The sequence below is a fragment of the Eriocheir sinensis genome, unplaced genomic scaffold (assembly GCF_024679095.1).
Source record: "Eriocheir sinensis breed Jianghai 21 unplaced genomic scaffold, ASM2467909v1 Scaffold596, whole genome shotgun sequence".
NCBI lineage: Eukaryota > Metazoa > Arthropoda > Malacostraca > Decapoda > Varunidae > Eriocheir > Eriocheir sinensis.
The window spans coordinates 7,822-30,654 of NW_026111938.1; the positions used below are offsets into that span (position 1 = coordinate 7,822).

At 44.5% G+C, this 22,833-nt stretch overlaps 1 protein-coding gene and 1 long non-coding RNA gene across 2 annotated transcripts in view; one reads left to right on the forward strand and one right to left on the reverse strand.

Moving 5' to 3' along the window:
• Positions 1 to 311: 311 nt before the first annotated feature.
• Positions 312 to 22,833, reverse strand: part of LOC126993279 (omega-amidase NIT2-like) — a 41,451-nt gene continuing 18,929 nt past the window's right edge. Inside the window, exons 3-8 of the mRNA XM_050852239.1 lie at positions 21,739 to 21,885; positions 21,079 to 21,260; positions 8,013 to 8,181; positions 6,793 to 6,887; positions 5,977 to 6,115; positions 312 to 537 (exon numbers count right to left, since the gene is read on the reverse strand). Of these exons, the coding sequence (XP_050708196.1) occupies positions 452 to 537; positions 5,977 to 6,115; positions 6,793 to 6,887; positions 8,013 to 8,181; positions 21,079 to 21,260; positions 21,739 to 21,885 (818 nt within the window). The 3' untranslated portion in view covers positions 312 to 451. The remainder of the gene's footprint in view (positions 538 to 5,976; positions 6,116 to 6,792; positions 6,888 to 8,012; positions 8,182 to 21,078; positions 21,261 to 21,738; positions 21,886 to 22,833) is intronic.
• LOC126993280 (uncharacterized) lies at positions 9,062 to 12,179 on the forward strand. Its single transcript, XR_007747582.1, has 2 exons — positions 9,062 to 9,484; positions 11,905 to 12,179. It is a non-coding gene; the product is annotated as an uncharacterized LOC126993280 (long non-coding RNA).

Sequence of the window (22,833 nt, forward strand, 5' to 3'; positions counted from 1 at the left end):
GTCCAGCCGGGCAGCACCCACCACCTGTGTCTCGCCGCCCCAAGAGCTTAGCACCTCCCTACCAAGCCTGGGTATACCTGAGTGACCCACCCCCACAAATTGCCCACCTGCACCACCACCATCGTCTGTCACCTGAACCCAGCGTCTGACCTGAGGATTAACACCTGACCTGACCTCACCGTCATCTGAAGAGACCGCACCTTCCCCTCCTCTCGGCACCTCCGCACTGCACTCCCCCCACCGCCCCTCCTCCCCCACCCCAAGCTCCGTCGCCCCAACCCCCCCACACATATCAGACTCCCATTCCCCGTCCCTCTTCTTTTTGTACTAGTTTCATTAGCGAAGAAACATTGTATTTATAATATGTAAATGTTCAGCCTGACGGCTGCCGCAACCAAATAAACCCTTCATTATTATTATTATTATTATAACACCTTATGGCCTCTTGTTTTTACTTGGCCGTCACCTCGTAGACGTCGTCTCGCATCTGCTTGAGGACAGGAATCATTTGTCGCACCTTATCCACGTAGTCCATGTCTGAAAGGGTTTAGGGCTTGTTAGTGCTGTTGTGGAAATGTCTCGATCCTTACTACACAGTGCCGTAAGGTCTGGAATAGGGCAACATCAGTGTGGTTCCCAGTATGGCAATGCACCTAATATCCAACCCGAGATGGTCTAGCAGCAAGAGGAGGTCTCATAGGACTTGTAAATTTATGGCATAATTCTAATACCTCAACGCTATCTCAAGACTGTGTTTTGAGTATCAGCAGTGGCATAGTTAGGCCTGGGCTTTCGGGGCTATAGCCCCGAATGTTTTATGGATAGCCCTGGATCTCATTTTTTTTTTAATTGCCCCAACCAGGCCAATACAAAATGTTAATTCTTGTTAAGCTGTTAGTAATAGAAATGAGATTTCATAGATCCCATATGGAGATTATGTTTGTTCCCGTTTGGTTCACGTTCCTGTCACGTATTCACGGCCATCAGTCAGGCAGTGGTGCCACCGTGCCAGGCGCCAGCCAAGGTGGGTATCCCGGCCCGCGCACACGTGTGGGCGAGATAATTTGTTGATTGGTAGTAGCAAGCAAGACCTGTGTCTGAGGCTATGGATGTAAGCAGTTTTTTTTCAAAAAGAAAGGGGACCAAGGCAATGAGGTGCAGCCTGCAAGGCAAGAGCAGGCAGAGGAAGAGATACTTCCTGCTGTTGCTGCAACTGCAGATGAGTCATGACGGGAGCTAGACTGCCGCTGCCTTTACATTGTCTGTTAGTTTAGGTTGGTGAAGCAGAGGGCTCTTTAGCCAGCTAGTAAGTAGCCATAGTCTAGCTGAGGGGTTTTCAAACGTTTTTGTCACGAAGGCATTACAAAAATATGGTAGTTATGTATACTATATAATGCCGGGAAATGTGCACGCTGCACCGAATTGCTCCAGCATTCAGCAGTTCGAAGTGGAACGAGGGACAATGCTTTTTACGATTTCCAAAGGATCCAGTTATTTTTTAACGAATTTCAAGAGGTAATTTAGTGATATTTTGCTGTGGGCAAAAACCTGTGGTGACAATTACACGAGATCTAATTTCGTTGATATAAAAAATAAGTTAAAAGCATTACAGTAAAAGCTTTTAATACGTCTTTAACCCTGTATTTAATAAACTTGCAGGAACTGATGACATGGCAGGAGTGAAAACCAGCATATAAATTTATAAAATGTAGTAGTAGAGTAGTAGGCTGCCTGAGATGAAACTTGACAGTCTACATTATTAACTATTGTGATATATCACCTAGGCTATGACAACGGGATAAACAATACGTCTACTATAAGGCTAAAGGCTGAAAGTTTTTTTTTCCTTCTTTTCTTATTTAGGTGAGTAGAGCAAAAAAATAAATCGATCGTTCCGTTGCCGCTGGAGTGTGAACAATTATTTTTTCTTCAGACTTAAGTTGTGGCTACCATTAATACTGATATTATTTACAAAATAAATTGCTTATTTTTCCTATTAATAAAAGGGGTATTATGTTGAACGTGTTGGCGGTCTAATTTCCAAATACGGACAATTTTTTTTACGAGCAAAAAACAAGAGAGTTAAGTGCAGAGGTGGACGCGGTACTGAAAAATCAGTGGTAAGGTTGCGGTAGTGCGGTACTTTTTCCGGAGTAGTGCGGTTGCGGTAGTGCGGTCCCATTTTTGTATTTCCCAGTACGGTACTGCGGTAGCGGCAGTCACTAGTCAATAAAAAATTAAAAAAACTTCAGTGCCTATCCTGGCTATCCAATGACTAACTAATAACTTGTGAGATACAAAAAAAATAAATAAAGGAGGACTGGGGGAGGGAGAGAGGGAGGTAAGGGAGGAGGAAGGGGGGGACAGGCCGGGGAGTAGAGGACGGGAAGGGGAGGAGGGGGAGGGGAAGGGAATGCAACTTTTCGAGGGAGGAGGGAGGGGACAGGGAAGGGGGAGGAGGAGATCAGCGTCATGTGAGAGAGGAGGAAGTGGGGAGTGGGAAGGAAGGAAGGAGGGAAGGAAGGCAGGAAGGAATGAAGGGTGGTGCAACTGCAGGGATATGGGGGAGTGAAAAGGAAGGGGAGGAGGGGAGAAAGGAGAGGAATATTCTCCAGCGTTTGAGCGAAAACGAAAGATTACTAATATAGGAAAGTCATGACAGGAAGAGTGAAATATTATTCAAACTGTCCAACATATTAAGACAAAACACATCAACTGGAACTGTTAATTAGCGGCTACCATGGGAAAGCTGTAAGCCCTGGTGTCTCATGCCTCAGCGAAGAAACCACGTGGAAAATTCAACGTGGAGATAATATAATAATAATAATAATAATAATAATAATAATAATAATAATAATAATAATTTATTATTATTATTATTATCAAATAATATTGATCTTGGCTACATTGAAAAGAGAGAGAGAGAGAGAGAGAGAGAGAGAGAGAGAGAGAGAGAGAGAGAGAGAGAGAGAGAGAGAGACAATGATAAAATAGAGAAGTTGCAATGAAGTTATAAAACAGATATAGTATATACTATGGTCTATGTTAATGTTATGCATCAGATAAAAAATTGTGCGGGACATGAGATTGAGCGGCGATCATGTTAGTGCTTGCTTGTACTGTTGTACACTGCCATGTACAGTCATCGTCAGAGGCAGTCATGGCGCGCCGCCTTGGGTTGAGTGACGAACAGATTTACTCTGACTTATTCATTTAGTATTTAATTTTGAACAATAACTGAAAAGTCAGAATGATTGAATCACTGATTCTGATGACTGATACCGATTGACTGATTGAGTGCGATTCACTGAAAAAAAAAAAAAAACATTTATGTGAGCATGCCGCGCTGCAAATGTCTTCGATGGTTTTCTAAGTACCGCAAAAAGTACCGCAGGGTTTTTTAGTGCGGTCCGCGGTAGTGCGGTATTTTCAGAAAGTTTGCGGTAGTGCGGTACTTTTTTTGTGATGTGTCAGGACCCAGAAGACGAGGAAACAGAGGAGTGAGATATACAACTGTGTAAACATCTGACAGGACAAACACTAACAAAAAGGGTGACATATATATAAGTGTAAACATCTCAAGTACAAAAGAGGGGAAACAACGAGGGTAAAGGAAAACAGATACCCAGAGAGGAAAGGCAGGTATACAACTGTGTAAACATCTGACAGGGCAAACACTAACAAAAAAAGTGACATATATAACAGTGTAAACATCTCAAGTACCAAAGAGGGGAAACAACGAGGGTAAAGGAAAACAGATACCCAGACTCAGATACAGAAAACAGATGCCCAGTGGGCGTGGTCAGACAGTGTGAACAACCATTTAAAAAGACTCTGACCCGTGACGTCAGTTGTGGCGACATGTTATGAGCCAATAATTTAACAGAAAAATCACTGTGGGAGTGTCTTAAGACTGACTTACGAATAGCAGGAGAAGTAAAACAATACAACATAATGAGCGAGCAGATGGGTGTGACAGGAAGTATTGGCCATTGGTTATGTAGAAAATTAAGGGCGTGTCAAGGATGTAAGTCCGCCTAAAGTAAAGAAAAATGTGGCCTAGAAATCAGTGGTATAGGTAGACCGAGCTTGGTTCTCGCCTCAAGCAGACCTGCTACTCACTCAGCCGAGAATGGCTGTTGTGATCTTAATCGTGAGTAGAAATTCGAGAATCTAAGGGAAACCGACTGTATTGTCCTGGAGATTATAATGTAGGAGATTTGAAGTAGGATTGTGAGTGGGACAGGATAGTGATTATTTGTTTGCGATGTTAAGCAGAAATGGAAACCACTGGGTGTGGTATAATTAGGTGTTTCCATGACTTGTAGTAGATTATACTATAGGAATGTGTTATTAGGATTTTGTGAAGAGTACATAATGATTGTGATGTAAGCAGAGAGATACAAACCACTGCTTGTGGAACGACAAGTGTTATTATTATTGGCAACAACTGAGCACATATTGTAGTATTATGTTTAAGACATGTCGTTTGTCATATGTTGCATCCATTGCTGAATATGCCAGTGTTATGATCGTCTGAGCATAGAATATTGCGTAAGGCAATTACTTTCATTTAATTTTAAATAAATGTATATTTTCTTTTTCCCTTGTTTATCCCCGAACACCAGTCTCCAATAACAACTTAAGCCGGATCACGCTACCAGGGATACGAGACGGTGAGATCATTTATGGAGTAATTAATGAGTGATAAAAGAGTTGATTTAATACAAGAAAAGAAGGGTCTAAAATATGCGGTACTACCGCACTACCTCACTAAATACCCCACTTGCCCGCCTCTGGTTAAGTGTAAGAGTGCTGAGTTGTAGTTTTCAATCTCCTTGGTAGCAATAAAAAAATAAAAAAAACTAGATGAATTTGTGAAAAAAAGTGGTAGTTTCTGATTGCTAATTACTCGATGCTCACTTACTCAGATGTTCCTTATTTTACTGTAGTACAATGTAAAAATGGCCAATTGCTTTTCATCAGTTTTTAGTGCTTTGTTCCTTGCAGTAAACGTACCTGAGAATAAATTTTAATTTGAGTTGTCTGTACAGTACATTTATATGTATGACACATCAGTCTTAAGCGCTTTACAGTAATGTGCTTATGCTCTACCATAATTTGATTATGACCTCGAAAGTTTTAATATGACACACTTGCCATATTTTCAATGTTACTGCTAAATACAATAACACATAAATTGACCCTAAAGTATGTCAGAGAGGCCTCAGAATTACCCAAAAACCTCCGGGCTTCTCTCGCCTACAACCACCCAGCATTTTGGGCAGGGTTTAAGCCCCCAATGTTTCAAGGTCCTAAATACGCCCCTGATTTTCAGTGCCATGTTCTTGTCTTGCAAAGCATTCTGTGACTAGAAAGTTTCAACCCTTCGCTGTGCCATGTGGAAGTGCTCATCCTGTAAAAAGAGCATGTGATGTTTGGACACCAGGCACATGCTGTGGCTCCAATGCCCAAGCTGTGATGTGTGGACATGCTCCCCTGTCCTAGAAAGTCCTGCCTTCAGAGGCCACTGCCATCCGTTGAGCACTGTGGTCATTACAATGCTCTCTTGCTGCAGGGTTTGGAAGGAACTTTTCCCCCCAATGCCCAAGCTGTGATGTGTAGACATGTTCCCCTGTCCTAGAATGTCCTGCCTTCAGGGGCCACTGCCATCCGTTGAGCACTGTGGTCATTACAATGCATGTGTCTCTTGCTGCAGGGTTGGGAAGGGAGTTGTCCCAGAAATACAAATTTTGCTACATTTAAAAATTATTCCTGCACGTTGTTTGTACCTACAACTTCAATATGAGTATCTGTTTGGGACCGTATGTATATATAAATCGTATGGAGGGTATGATATATGGTGAAAAGGCACTGTAGTATGTGATGGTAAGGTTTTATTTTTTGTGTGTGGAAATGACTATCAGGAACAGTCTTGAAATCCAAATATTTACTCATCAAAAAGGTCACACTCACCCAGGTCACCATAGACGATGGTCTCCTTTTCCTCACAAGTGGCGATGACCTCCCCCCAGGGGTTGACAATCGAGGAGTGGCCCCAGGTGACGAAAGAATGGTTTGTGTTGCGAGCGGGAGAAACGTTCGCCACGTACACCTGGCAGTAGAGAATTAAAGATTGAGACTGATGGCGAAAGTTGGCAGACGGTATTCAAACAGCTGTTCAAAAGTCAAGGATGTACACAGCAGGTATGGACGTCCCAGGGTTTTGATGTGAGTTTTTCTTGGCAAAAGTCTTTTGGGAATTAGGTTCAGCAGAAACAAACTAACCATACCTTAACCATAACCATTCAAAAACTGTTTAAAAGTCGAGGATGTACACAGCAGGTATGGAGGTCTCAGGATTTTAGTTTGAATTTTCTCTGTGCAAGTCTGGGGATTTTGGTTGAGTGGACACAAAATAGTAGCCATTTTTTGCTGGGTATAGGATGCTGGATTTCCTAAAATGCTCTAGTTTTGTGGACTGACATTCGATCACTTATATGATTCACATACAGCAAAACAAGCCGGATCCCATCATCACTACACACTTTTGATATTTGTTATTTGTCCAATATTGTTGATATGGTGATGGTGTAAGATCCACTTCCCAACAGTAGAAGGTAAGTAAATGCATGTCATGGGCTGGAGCCACACAGCTGAAGCACTAACAGCCTTGTGGCATGGGACAGGCAACGCCTCCAGCAATCATCAGCAACACAGCGGTGCTCGTGCAGTTGCCACCAGAGCACAGCCGTGTACAAGACGTCTCTTTTAAACACCAAAAGGACTCGCCTGGTTGTCGATGGCACGGCTTCGTTGCAGCAGCTGCCAGTGGTCCGGGCCGGTGACCATGCTGCAGGCTCCGGGATACAGCACCACTTTGCACCCTAAAAAAATCTATGTTATGCCTTACTTGTATGATACACATTTTTGCATTAAGAAATAAAATAGAAAGTTCACAGTCCATTTTCTATATGCAGGGGTTGGGGATATCAGATGAATGAATCAGTCACTACATGCAGTCATTATACATTAAATTTGTTCAGCAGCCCTGCCTCCTCCCTCACCCTTGCTCCATTGTGACCTAAACTCTTTTTCACCCAACCAGTCATCTCCCATAGCTATGAAAGAGGGGAGGGGGGAGGGGGGGGGAGGGGCAGGGCTTCTGGGTCACTCTAGTGTATGCTGACTATACCTATTAGCACAAGAAAATGTATCGATTCCTTGAAACAAAGCAAAAGTCAGTTCCCACGAATGCCACTGGTCAGAACATCAAAAGTCTGGATTCCTGAAGGCACGGATCTATGATTTAAAAACAGCTGTTCAGATATTTTTAGGCAGGAAACTAGACCCCAAAATAACGATAAGAATTACAGATTAAAACTATGCATGTCTGGCTGTCACCCACCCATCAGTCATACCAAGGAACTGCTGGACAAATTCTACCAAAGCCCTTGCTACGTGCACTAAAATATGGATACCAAAATATTGAATAATGAGAAAAAAATAAATAAAGCCTCCAAGCCAAACATCCACCAATCAAACCAAGAAATTAGATCATGTTGACCCTCCCCCTCAATCCTGCGCTCACAAACTCTATTTTACAAAATCACTCTCCTTCATTCTCATTACAAGTCCAAACCATCTCATAATACATTATTTTCGCTGCATTGAAAAGTGTGAAATAATACACAGTACAATCTGCAAAGTGACAAGCTGTGTCCCAGAACGCTAAGTGTGAGTATGTTATGCACGGAATATCAGTACTAGACTGAGACCAATGCTTTGTACAAGAGGAATTGGGATGTTACGTCTCCTTGCTAACCTTGCTGACGTCACGGGATTGTGTAATGGGAACAAGCACAGAAGACAACCATGTGATTTGTAAACTTCAGCACATAACATGTAGGAGAGAAAGAGTGGCAAACATAACAAATACGCAGTAGGCAATGACAAACATAACAAGTAGCATGCAAAAGAGTTGGCAAACGCAGCACAATGTAAGCACTCACCTAACTTTGCATAAAGTCGGGCCATTTCTGGAAACCTCATGTCGTAACAGATGCCGAGACCAATCTTACAGTGGGGGAGCTCAAAGGTGGTCAAGGTGTTGCCAGGAGTAATGAAGCTGGACTCTTGCGAGACCAGTTCACCAGGCATATTGACGTCAAAAAGGTGCATCTGGAGACAAAACATCAATTCGTAATTTGTTCAATTTGGTCAATTCAATTTCTTTTTTGTTTTTGTCTTTTTTTGCCCTCGAGGTGCTACTACTGTAAAATAAGTTTCCAAAATGGATCGTAGGAACAGTGAGAATTGGATCTAGGTTAACAGCCAAAACATGTGATCAAGGTGTGAGGCAGAGGAGTGAGTGTGGCAGGTCAGTGTAAAAGCGCGTTCAGACCTGTGCAACTTTTCGTGCGCACAGGAGGCATGCGTCTATTGCATGAAGAGGCAAGCAGAGGCATGAATCGGAGCAAGGTAAGGCATGCTTCAAGTCTGTGCGCATAGGCCAACGTGCGCAGACGCATGAAGGCGCAAGTTTTTTCCCCATCCATGACGAGGAGACTCGTGCAACAGTCGCCCGTCAGCCACGGTTTAATATACCTTGTGTTTTCTAATTTTCAGGTCCTCCTTTGTATTGCCAGTATGGCGGATTGGTCCAATGAAAAAAATATAAACTTTATTGAGGATTATCGTTCATCTACTTGTCTGGATGGCTAGCTCCGCAGACTATAAAGACAGGGTGAAACGGAAGGATGTTCTACAGTTCCTCAAAAATATATATGAAATAGGGACGTCATAGGCAGTCCTAAACAAAATTAAAACCCTTCGGTCGTTCTCACTCTTCTTCTACACTCACACATACGTGCAAGATATTTACTGACCGAGCACTCACATTTTTTTCTTCGATTTCATCTTTGTCGCAAAATAATACCAGCTCATTGCCGTCTCGATTGTAATGAAGGTCTGACAGCTCAAATTATGAGTCATCCAAGTAGAGCCGAGTGTCCCGCGCTCTCCAATAAAAAAAAGAGTTTGTTTGTTTTAATACCCTAGAACCACATTGCCGGGTGATTTTCTCCCGACTCTCCTAGGTTACCACGTAGTTCAATATGAAGAAAGCGCGGGAACCAGCTGGCCGCCTGTGTACCCGCAGTGTTGTGTGAGACATCGTGAAGGGTGGGTGTGCGCTCCGGCTCCGCGCCTGGAATTTTCCACGGCGAGGGGAAAACCGTTATTTCGGGAGAATTTCTCCCGACGATGTGGTGAACGTTAGACATTTTACCCGGGTGAAATTCTCCCGACGATGTGTTTACCTGTAACTATTAGTGATATCTTACGTGTGTTTCTTTTCAGATATTTAGTAATTATTACAGATAAACAGAAAATATGGCTGCCCGAGGCAAAGTGCTGACTGAGGAGGAACTTGTGGAGACGATGAACAAATCTGGTTTCCTCTCAGTAAATGATAGCTCAGATAGTGAGTGTGTTGATGACCTGGAAGAATTTAGAGATATTGAAAGTGATGTGGAAGACAATTTAGAGGCACAAACTCTCTATGATAGTGATGAAGATCGAGAGTATGTGCCAGAGACTGACTCGGAAAGTGATAGTGAAGGGGAAGATCTTCAGAGAAGGAAGATAAGGAGAATGTTCACGTCCACACCAAGAAAAGGTCGTGCCTCTGCCACAACCTCTGCTGCTATCCCTGCTGCCAGTACCTCTGCTGCTGTCCCTGCTGACCCTGCCACTATCTCTACTGCTGCTGATCCTGCCACAACCTCTGCTGCTGTCCCTGCTGCCAGTACCTCTGCTGCTGCTCCTGCCCCTGCAACTTCCGCTGCTGCTGCTGCCACCCCTGCCAGGGGTGTACGGAGGGGAAGAGGCCTCCAGGAGGCTGATGTTCCACCTGTCGTCGACTTCAACAGGACGACCATTTCCTCCAGAAACAATTTTAGGTGGAGCTGTCAACCTCAGCACAGTCATGCACACAGGAGGTTGTCAAGAAACATCATGGGAAGATATACTCCAGGGCCAGCTCATGAGGCAAGGGGTGTAGTTGACCCTGGGGAGGCAATCAAACTTTTTGTGACTGATGCCATTGTTCAGGAATGCGTCACCTGGACAAACAAACGCATTCAACTTACTGCAGGAAGGATGGCAACTCAAAGACAAGCAGGCACATATGGTCCTACAGAACCAAGAGAGATATTAGCACTCTTGGGAGTGCTAATAGCAGCAGGGCAGCAGAGGGATAACCATCTCTCCCTTCTTGAGATGTGGAGTGCCGTCACTGGGTGTCCCCTGTATCGAGCAGCAATGTCCAAGGGGAGGTTCGAGTTTCTGGTCTCCTGTCTGCGGTTTGACAACCCAGACACGCGTGTGGAGAGGCTGAAAGAGGACAAGTTTGCCCCTGTGAGGAAAGTGTGGGACATGTTCATCGACAACTGCAGGCGGCTGTATGTCCCACGCGAGAACCTCACTGTGGATGAACAACTGTTGGGGTTTAGAGGGAAGTGCCCCTTCAGGATGTACATTCCCAACAAACCTGCAAAATATGGCATCAAGCTCGTCCTCATCTGTGACGCCAGCACCAAGTACATGCTTGGTGGCATACCCTACCTTGGCAAGCAGGGGACAAGGCCACGGGATGGGGTCAACCTTGGTCATTATTTGACAAGAGAACTGACCAGGCCATACCACGGCTCCAATAGAAATGTGACCACGGACAACTGGTTCACATCAGTGCCTCTCATTGTTGACCTCCTCAACAACTGTGGAATGACACTTGTTGGCACAATGAGAGCAAACAAGCCTGAAATTCCCAGTGAGATGAAGACCAAGGAAACAAGACTCCATGGATCAAGTGCCTTTCTGTTCACCAATGCGATGACGTTTGTGTCGTATGTGGCAAAGACTTCACGAAGAAACAAGAAGATGGTCCTACTCATGTCATCCCAGCACACCCAGCCTACCATTGCACCAGGGGGCAAGCCAGAGATCATAGAGTTCTACAATTCTACAAAGGAGGGTCGACACATTCGACCAAATGTGTGCCACAACTTCCTGTTCAAGAAAGACACGACGCTGGCCCCTCTGTGTGTGGTATGGCATTCTCAATGCTGCGACCATCAATGCCTTCATCGTCAGCAGCGAGAATCGGGCAAGGGCAGGCACCAAACTACTGGCAAGGAGGACCTTTATGATGGATGTGGCGATGGCACTCATCACTCCCTGGGCCCAAGCACGTCTGTCAACACCATCCCTGTCCCGAAACCTTCGCAACTTGATAGACACTGTCTGTGAGCTGCCATCAGACGGTATTGCTGCTGGGACACCAGGGACATCCTTTGCAGACAGCCGCTCCCCCCTGGTACGCTGTTCTGAGTGCTCTAGTAGGGCAGACAGGAAGACCCGGCACCGATGCAACAGGTGTGCCCTACCCAAGTGCCCTCGACACCTGTACCCTGTCTGTGGTAACTGCGTATAAGAGGTAAGCTTATTTTTTTGTATGTCATCATTCCATGTTTAAATAAGTGGTTATAAGCTCTGGAAAAATTATGAAAAACAAATAAAATGAAAAATCGATAGAAAGAATGTATAGTTATTTTTCGCCTGTCTTCCATACAGTTTCCGGTGGTAGTAGTGGGCTTAGGCGATCTGTACCCCATCGGGGATGACTGCTTATGAAAGGTAATCTTATTTTTTATTGTATTTCATCAGTCCATGTTGAAAAAAGTCATTATCAGCTCTGGAAAATATATATATATATATATATATATATATATATATATATATATATATATATATATATATATATATATATATATATATATATATATATATATATATATAAATCACAAAAAAAATATAGCCACTTTTCGCGTGCATCCCATACAGTTACCTGTGGCAGTAGTGGGCTGCAACTGACTGAGGCGAGGGGCCAACTACCTAGTAACTAGTGTACCAAAGGAGAAGTCACCAGCTGCAGTACTTTTTTTTTGGAAATTTTTTTCTAAACACTTTTTCAAATTTAGTCAAATTTAGGTTATTCCTTATTAAGGTCAATATCAATATTAAAATAAAGTACAATTTAAGTTTATAAGTTTATAATCTATAGTTTAAGAGTTCCTTTTTCACTGTAAAACTTGTAATAAACCTTAATTGAAAACTACTATTTTTTTTTTTTTTCAAAACCGGGTAAAATTCTCCCGGCGATGTGGTTCATGTTCCTCAAAAACAGCGATGGGGTTCTAGGGTTAATGCATATCTTTGTGAAAATATATTTTTTCTGTGATAAATAAAGGTTTTCCAACATTAATATCTAATAAACATTATCAAATTAGACATAAAAAAGAGGAAATAAATAAGATATAAGGAGAGGGAGAAATATTCACACACAAAAATATATTAATACATTGACAGTCGTAACTGGGTACTCCTATTAGTTTGAATTTTTTTACCGTTCCTAAATATCTCTTTTTGACATTCATAACGCTGTCGTTACAATTATTATATTCAACAAGCTGATCCTCCATCCCGATACTAAGCAACTCAGTCACCTGCTATCTGGTACCTACGAGTGAGGGGGCTGCTACAACCCTCTCAAAAGGGCATAGAAAATCAAAGTCAGAGGAAGAAAAGAACAGAAAAACACCTAGGTTCAGGGTGAAGTGTATAAGTGTGCACTGTGAAGTAATTAAGTGCATGGTGTTGAAATGCCAGAATTTTCTCTTTTCTATACTCCAACACGACCTCTTACGTGTAACGAAACACACGATAAATTAATCCAGACAAGGTAAGGTTTTCCCGGCGCCGGGGATCGAACCCGCGACCAGCGAGACGGGAGAGCCATTCCTTAACCAGTCGGCCAAAGAGGTACCCCCCTGGCAGAGTGAGTTATGGGAGGTTCGCCCATCAGGCAAGTCGCTGCACTACACGGCTCCCCATTCCTACTTAGATTAATTTCTGTGTGTTGAGATTTCCCATTTTCTATGAACTTCGGAGAGCATGGGCCATCACTCTACCTGTTATATACCCACTCGGGGTGACACAACATAATCACAAGGGAGGATGCCACCGCCTTCCCACCAGTGAAATGCCAGAATTCTATGTTTTCGATACTCCAACACGACCTCTTGCGTGTAACGAAACACACGAGAAATTAATCCAGACAAGGTAAGGTTTTTCCGGCGCAGGGGATCGAACCCGCGACCAGAGAGACGGGAGAGCCACTCCATAACCAGTCAGCCAAAGAGGTACCCCCACTCGCAGAGTGAGTTATGGGAGGCTCGCCCATCCGGCAAGTCGCTGCACTACAGTGTGAAGTATAGAAGTGTGGAGAAGGAGGACCTAAGAAGCGGTACAAAGCGTTACAGGTCAAAAGAAGAAGAAGAACAAGAAGGTTTAGGGTTCAGGTGAAGTGTATAAGTGTGCACTGTGAAGTAACTAAGTGCATGGTGTGAAGTATAGAAGTGTGGAGGAGGAGGACCTAAGAACAGAGACGCGTTCTGTGCTGGCCGCCACCACTCGGAGGGGTGTAAAAAAACGAATCCAGGACGGTGCCTCCTTTCCGTCTCGGTGCTGTAATTGTGGTGGCCCTCATAATGCCCAATCCAGTGCGTGTCCGGAGAAACCTGCCCCCTTCTTCAGCTCCCTACGGGAGCAGTCGGACCCCTTCACCAGTCAACATGTCACTTCAGCAGCCTACCGCCCTGCACCGCTCCCTGCCCATAATGCCTGGGCAACTCTATCTAGCTCTGGACCTCGACGACCCTCCGCTGGCACGGTCTCTTGAGTCCTCACCTGCCCCTGCATTCCCCGCTGGGGGTCCACTAGTTTACGCTCCTACTGCTGACCTCTCTTCTAGTATCCTGCTCACCTTCCAAAAGGAAATAACCAATCTCTCAGCTGTCCATGCTCAAGTTTCTGAGCGCCTCACTGCTGTGGAAGCTCGCCCTGTTCCCCCTGCTCCATGGCACCCTCCTGGTCCGGCTCCTGTGGCTGCTGATGCTGATGGAGGGTTCCGTTCTCTACCGTTCTCGCCGGCAGCCGATCCCCTGCAGCCTCAGGCAGCACCCAGTACTTCTCTCGGTCCAGTTCCTCCTGTGTAGGCTACAGGGACACATGTAGCTTCACCCGCCTCCGGCAGCGGTGCCCAGATTGTGGGTGACTCTGGCCTGACCGCAGTCTACTCTCGGATGGATTCGCTGGAGACTGCGGTAGAAGGCATGCATTCTGCGATGCAGCCCTCTTCGCAAACAGGCTCGGTAGCGATAGTGGGGCGACTTCTTGGGGCAGCTGCGTAAGATTAAGACACTGTAGAGGATTTGGCTCCATGTCAACAGGGTCAGGGGCAAACCCAGGTCTCAAGTAGCTGCACCCACACTTATGGTAGGCTTAGTGCATCCTATGATCTGGTGGTGATGCGGCTGAGGCTGGGCTAAAGATATTACTGGGAAGTCAGTGGGGCTGACCCTGTACCTTGTAGCTTGTGTGCCAGGCCCGGGGGTCACACGCTCAAACACTATGTCCTGCTCTTAGTGCTTACCGCCCACAGGGCCACTGGGACCTGCCTGAGCTGGTGGGCTGGTTCGTTAACAATAATGTTCTTTCAGTTGTACTCAGTGAGTATCCTGCATTTGCCCCTAGATTGTAGTTTATATGTTCAGTCCCTTATGTCTACTCCCCTGCCTAAATCAAGGCCTTTATTTTTTTAGCACTTCTTCCACATGTATCCTTAGATGTATTGTGTTGCCTTCAGCTGCGATCCTCTGTTTTTATTATCTTACTAGAAGTGTGCTTCCTGGTTGTTAGGGTTACGCAACACAAGGTTTAATTATTATGAGGTTTATTCACATTATGTTCGTATATAATGGTAGCGAGCTTATGGAAGTTAAGTAACAATATTATTTTCAATTCATCATTCTGTTGGTAATGGTAGCGAGCTTACTGAAGTTAATTTACAATGCTATTGACAACACATTGTTAGTAATGGTAGCGAGCTTTTATCGAGTTACTTTACAATACTGATTACAACTCATCATTCCAATCACCAGTAGGGCATACTCATCACAGAACATTTCATATAATATATATAGAGAGAGAGAGTCCTGGCCATAGCTAACAAAACCTACCCTAGCCAAGTTTCTATGATGCATAATTATACAAGAAAATATCTCCCTTCAGCCACCGATATGTGTTCACAAAGATGATCACGCATGGGGGCAAGGTATTCGTGTGGGGTTAAGATACCAAGGGGGTGATCATAAGCCCACACAAAAGGGGATGTTCACATACGTACTCTATATAATGACAAAAGTGAGGTGCCAGCTCAGTCAGTATGCTAGGGAACCTGTGGGGTGAGGTTGAGGCGGTGTGTGTCAATTCACCTCTTATAAGTAACATTAACATTGTATCAAGATAACACACTAACAGGCTTGGTCCCAAGGAGCTGGGTTTAACGTAGCTGTGAAGTGAGGTTGAGGCGGAGTGTGAGGAAGACTCGCTCACACCGTCGGCTTCTCACCTCTCCCCACTGCCCGCGGGCTAGCCAGAGGCTAGTGAACGCATTTATCGGTGGTTTAGTTAACATACAATTGGCCTGTTCCGCCAGTTCAGAAGGAGTTCCGAAGCAACTGGTTCTCTCTCACTTAAAACAGGTGAAAAATTTTACTAGTCCCTCCTCCGTGAAAAAAAAACTGAACTAATGATCATTCGGCACCTTCGGCTGGGGCGTAGTCACGCCAGCAGCTCCACATCTGGTTCGTCTGTCTGTCTAGCGGCTCGTAACCACCTGATTCACAAGCAACACATCAGTTATTATAAGTTATTGATTTCTCAATTTTCCCCGCATTACACGACACTTTCCCCCCCTGAAGAATTTTTCACCCCTCAAATCCTTCCTTCACAATCCAAAGTCCACTCTGCCTTTCCCCTGTAGGGGAGTTATCTCTCTTCCCTGACTGTAGTAACCCCTTGCACTTAACATTACTCTGGACGGAGCTTATTATCCTCAAACAGTGACCACAATCCGGTCACTACTCCACAATGTCCCTTTGAGACATAACTCCACAACGTCCCTTTGAGACATAACTCCAATGTCCCTTTGAGACATAACACCAAGATTAGTGATAGGCAGTTCCACCCCAGCCAACCTCTTGGTTCGCCGGCAGTGTGGGTACTTAACCTTAGTCCCCTGGTACTCTCGATGGCAAGATTCGGCACCTCAGTCACCCATTCCTTTCATTCTAGTCTACTATCACTCCCTCATTCATTCTAACCTTTCATTTTGCCAGGTCTCCTAAGGTGGGGATACGAGAGCTTGTCACGTCCTGAAGTCGTCCCACCCCGGCGCGACCCGTGTTGACTGTTAGTTGCAGCCAATTTCTGCGAAATAAAGTGGCTAACACATCACAAAAACCTTCCAACTACTACTCGCGTCTCCGCCAGGTGTGTTAGTGCACCACAGGGTTACCAGTAGCCTTACAAACATTCTAAACTTTCCATGCCTCACTGGATCGTCACTTCTAACTCGTCTGGGGAAGTCATGGCCACCGTAAAAGATGACCCTGGCACAGCCAGGAGAGACTTGAGTGTGCGAAGCATCCTCTCCATGACGACGTTTCCAGTGGGGCGGTAGGTGGTAGGGGAATATAATGTTATGAAGTGTTGTTAGCAGAAATCTGGGAAGGCTTTCGATATGAACCCGCCCCCGTTGTCCAGGTCGATACCTTCTCGGGCGTTCCGTAGTCAGTCACATAATGTACTATAGCCTTCAGCACGTGTTGTGTGTGCTTAGATTGAAGTGGGTGGAATTTTACGAATCGACTACAATGACTGATGATGGTGAACACATATCGGGTTTTCTGACCTCCCGCAAACAGGTCGGTCAGATAGACGCCTTTATACAACGGTTTCCCTACTGAGGGTAATTCCTGCCAGGGCTTCTATAGTCCTTGAATTGTTGTCAAGTTGGACCTTGTTCTACATAGCGACAGACGACTACTTTCAAGTTGCACCGATGTGGAACATTTACTGGTGATTAATAGACTAAGTTAAGCGTGTATCAAAATGGAGAGAGGATTTTTCCAAGAAATATTACACGAGGTCAAATTTAAATATCTCATTTAGCAAACGAAAATTATCACTTCCAAACCCGTTTAGAAACTGCTTCAACCGACAGTTATAATATGATGGATCCTTTTTAAGTAAGATCACCTATCATATTTCTAACTTAAATTTTACATATTTATACTCGGCCAGATTCTTAAAACCACATTTAACTTGTAGTAATAGGAGGCCTATTCACAAGTTTTTGCCCGACCGGTATATTTAGTAAAACGAAGTATATGAGTATGTAAGTCTAGTAAATTTTATTTTAATCTAAGAATAATAAAGATTAATATTTTTACACTTTAGCAATAAAACTCTGCATTTGCATACTCGCTCTTCACTTGGAAATAACCTTAAAAAATCTCACTTAAAAGTTGAGCTGTTTTCGAATTTGGTTATGGCCTATTAAAGCTGTTTTCCACATGGTCTGTGATGAGTGGGCACTTAGGCAAATAATGATGAGACATCCCACCGCTTATGCCACTAGTGTGTTGTAAAGCTTCGGTCTTTAAGCTGTGAGGTATTACGAGGGTGTAATGTATGCCTCCATCAATTGTTTCCCTAGCATAGTATAGAATCTCATCCCCTATTTCAAATTGCTGAAAGATGGTTTTATGGTAACGTTTAGTAGGGACAGAACCTCCTTCCAGATATTCAATTAATTCTCTCCATTTCACTTCTTCTCTTTGTCGTTCTTTAAAGACTAATTTGGGATGACCTAGGAATGTGGTTTCAGGAGTACGTTGGATGATTAGCACTGGCCTTGAAAGTTGGTCGGCCACGAAGTTGTACTTCCCCTTTAAATACTGTATCTCATAACTGGATTCTCTCATTTCTAAGACCCAGCGGTTCATTCTCGCGGATTTGGTCTTCCTTTTAAAAATACTGGTAAGGGGTTGATGGTCGGTTACTATGGTGAATCTAGTACCCCACGGATAATGGTGAAACTGCCGACAGGTAAGCAAGACCGCTAGTGCTTCCTTGTCAGTGGCGGAGTATCGGCACTCACTGTGATTTAATTTCTTCGAGAATTAGCCGAGAGGTTTGGTGACTCCGCATAGTTGGATCTGACTTATGACTCCGCCTACATGGGTGTTACTGGCGTCGGTGGTTATTATGAACGGCTGGTTAGTTTGCGCTCTGGCTAGCACTGGCGCATTAGCAAGGCATTCCTTAAGTGTCTCGAAAGCCGTTTGACATTGTTCGTTCCAATTGAAGCTTTCCTTGGCCCGAGTGAGGTTAGTGAGAGTGGCGGCTATTTTTGCAGTTATTTACATGTTTTCGATAGAACCCGGCCATTCCTAAGAATCTCCTGACTTCTTTTACTTTAGTTGGGGGTTTCATTTCTAAGATAGCTTCTACATTCTCAGGATTAGGTCGGCTGCCCTTTTTTGAGATCTTGTATCCTAGGAATGTGACTTCCTTCTTCCCACATTCGCATTTACTTAAGTTTAGTTTGACGCCATTCTCAGTGAGTAGGGAAAAAACCTTTCTCAGTCGGCTTGTTAAGGTAGAAAAATCTGGTGCCCAAATGATTAAATCGTCCAAATAGTTTTTAATCCAGCCTTCTTTAAGCAGGGGAGATAGGAGGGCAGCCATATGGCGAGAAAAAATCGCAGGGGAGCAGCTGAAGCCAAACGGCAGTCGCCTGAATCTATACAAGGTGACTCCATCACTGAAGGTGGTAACGTCCCTGCTGTTTTCATCTACTAAAATTTGAAAATAAGCCTCACGCATGTCAAGGGTGGCATAAAATTGCTGGCCCGCTGCTTGTTCTACTAGCTCTCCCAGTCTCGGCCAGGGATAAACATCAGTATTAAGGTGCGTGTTAACGTGTCGGTAGTCCAGACACATCCTCTTACTACCATCAGGTTTATTCACTAAGACAATGGGTGAAAGCCACGCAGATGTCGATTTCTCAATGACTTCCCTATTCTCTATGTCTTGTAACATTTCCGCTATCACCTTTTTTGCTTGTTCAGGGTAACGATATCTAGGGCCTCGACTCGGTCTCGGGTCGGCTACATTAAGTTTCGCAGGGGGGCCTGCCATTAACCCTAGTTCACTTTTGTCCAGAATGAAAAGTTCAGCGTGGTCTAGAATGGATGAATTCAGTTCCTCCTTTTGTTCATGAGTAAGATGGTTCCATTTCTGCTGTTTTATAATTTCTGCTAGTCGTACTGTTCTGCTACCCTGGATGTTCACTTGATCGGTAGTTGGGAGGAGGTCATGTTGAATCTCCCGGGTGTTCCGGATAACCTCGGCCGTCTCACTCGCATGGTCTGGTTCGTCGTCGAGGTATTTATATGAACCTAATAGCGTTCCCGGTTTGAATCAATTTACTGCTTTGGTGTTGTTAACGAAAGGAAGGTAGATGGTGTTTTGCTCATTTACTTTAGTTAAGTAAACTGTTTTGACTGATTTAGGGTTGAGGATGAACTAGCAAGGTGGTATTTGGGTTTTCCTTTACCTGGATAGGGATAAATTGTGACGTATAGGGTTCCATATGAAGAGGCTTTGTGAGATTTACCCCTTTAGGGATGTCGCCGTGGGCTAGGGGCGGGGGAATGCTTCGTATTCTCTCTACTTTCCCTTTTTGTCGTCTTATGTGACCAACTACGTATGAAGCATTACCCCAGACTCTATCTCGTCCAACCTTTCGTTCCATTGAAAAGGAACCTTCCCTAAGATGTCAGTACCCAGCAGTAGCTCTGCATCAAGGTAACTGTTTGGGACTACTGGAACCCATTGTTTGTGTACATGATCGTTACCTACCCCGATTTCTAACCAAACCATACCAATAACTCGGAGAGCGGAACCCGTGACGCCTCTTAAACTAGGTATGTTGCGTCTTTTATTTATTTCACTCCCTAGTTCATTCGCAGCCGATTCTTTGATAAGGGTATGACCATTACCCGTGTCTACTACCACTGCCCTCATGATTTTACTGATGATAGCCAAACTGTGTCCCTGTGTTAGTCATGTTCGGCTGGCTGATTGACCTGGGCAGTTTTTATTTCCACGCCAGCATCCGTACTTCTTGCAATCGAAGCAAGTACCACGTGTCGGTTTCCGCCAACATTCTCTCAAGAAATGTGTGTGGGACCGACAGTATGAGCAATATCGTTCTCATCGTGACTGACGGGTTGAGGTTTGTAATTGTCCTACCCGTTCCGTTAAGTTCCTAATCTGCCTTTTAAGTTGTTCTACCTCTGAGGATTCGCTGGATGTAGCATTTGGTTTAGGCGTATCGTTAGGGTTGGGTGGACAGTTCGCAGGTGGTGATTCAGTGGCCGTTTTTCGCTCTTCTCTACTACTAATTTGATGATGTTTAGAAGATATTGATGTTGGAAAACCTTTTTTTATCACAGAAAAAATGTATTTAACACAAAAATATGCATTAAAACACACAAAAAATAACATTTTAGTTGGACAGCGCGGGACACAATCGGCTTTACTTGGATGACTCATCGGCAAAGAACCCAGCAAGCTGCCATGCCTTCTCTATACTCGAGACGGCAATGACCAGCTGCGGCAGCAGCAGCTGCATGGTTCAGAGCAGACACCTTGACGACTTAAGTGTATGTGTGCTTCACTCCAGGTGTGAACAGAAAGAGGCATGCGCATCCATCGAGGAAGAAGCATGCAGCTAGAGGCATGCTTGAGCGTGCGTGTTGCATGCGTAGAGACATAGGCAGATGCACGGCAACCAGGCGCAAGGCGCACAGGTCTTAAGGGACACTTGTGGAGATAGGCAGACACTAAGACTTGCAACAGAAGCTTCGATCCAAAATTAAATGACAGACAGACAAGCAAGGGTGTGAGGAAGAGGAGGAGTGGGTGTGGCAGATCAGTGTCAGGGGCACGAGACACTTGTGGTGATCACCGGACATCTCGGACTGTGACGGAAGCTTTGATAATCGTCTCCATTGCTTCCAAAATTAAATGAACACAACTCACCTTTCTGTGCTTAGCTACCATGTTGCCCTGCGGCCCCCAGACTGTGCAGGTGTTGTAGATCTTGTCTCCCTCCCTCTCCTGCACCGAGCCCCCCACCACAAACACGCCAAACTTCTTCGCCGCGTCACCGAGGGGGGCGGTGCTCTCGCCGGGGACGGGCTCCACGTAATTAGTATTAGCACCTGTGGAGACGACGCTGTTGAACTGTTACAAAAAACAAACAGTATTGTAAAAATATATAATATGTTTAATAAAGTGGTTTATCTCTATACATGGGGAGGCGGTGGCCAGGTGGTCAGCGTGCAGGTGTGGTGAGCCCGTGGACCAAGGTTTGTGTTCCACCGAAACACGCTGATTTTTCAAGCCAGTGTCTGAAGGTTACCCACATGCTGCCCAGATCTTCAATCAACCATAACGTCAGCGGCATCGTTCAAGTGCTGCGCGGGGGGGTAGCATGGGCCAGGCAAAGAGTCATATATCACGGCAGCCACTATAAACGGAACTGGGGCATTCCAAGAGGGCCATCAAGAGAGCCTACCAGCGCAAGAGGCAGCACCAAAAAAAAAAAATAATAATAATAATAATATTAATAAATAAAATAAATAAATATATAAATAAAATAAAAAATCACTTCATACTCATGTAAGCAAAGCTCCTTACTGAGGCTGCAGGGTCCGTTGAAGCACTCCGGCAACACCGCCAGCTGGGCATCGTTGCCGGCAGCCTCCTCGATGAGCTGCACGGCCCGCTCCACGTTCTTGGTCTTCTCCTCGGCCACAGCCATTTGGACCAGAGCAATGCGTAAGGCTGTCAAAGAGGAAGTAGAACCATTTAGCTGTCAAGAAGGATATAGTACCATCAGTTGTCAAGGAGGATGTACTACCATTTAGCTGTCAAGGAGGATGTAGTACCATCTAGCTGTCAAGGAGGATGTAGTACCTTTTACTGTCAAGGAGGATGTAGTACCGTTTAGCTGTCAAGAAGGATACAGTACCATCTACTGTCAAGGAGGATGTACTACCATTTAGTTGTCAAGGAGGATATACTGCCATTTAGCTGTCAAGAAGGATACAGTACCATCTAGCTGTCAAGGAGGATGTGCTACCATTTAGCTGTCAAGGAGGATGTAGTAACGTTTAGCTGTCAAGGAGGATGTAGTACCATCAAGCTGTCAGGGAGGATGTACTACCATTTAGTTGTCAAGGAGGATGTAGTACCATTTAGCTGTCAAGGAGGATGTAGTACCATTTAGCTGTCAAGGAGGATGTACTACCATTTAGCTGTCAAGGAGGATATAGTACCATTTAGCTGTCAAGAAAAGTGGAATACCATTTAGCTGTCAAGGAGGATATACTACAATTTAGCTGTCAAGGAGGATGTAGTACCATCTAGCTGTCAAGGAGGATGTACTACAATTTAGCTGTCAACGAGGAAGTAGTAACGTTTAAGTGTCAAGGAGGATATAGTACCATCTAGCTGTCAAGGAGGATGTACTACCATTTAGCTGTCAAGGAGGATGTAGTACCACCTAGCTGTCAAGGAGGATGTACTACCATTTACCTGTCAAGGAGGATGTATTACCATTTAGCTGTCAAAGAGGATGTTGAATAATTCAGCTGTCAAGGAGGATATAGTACCATCTAGTTGTCAAGTAGAAAAAAAAATTACAGCTAAGGAGACAGTTCAAGGGCGTAAAAAAAACAAAAAAAAAAAACAAGCCCGCTACTCACTGCTCCCGAACAGAGGTCAAAGGAG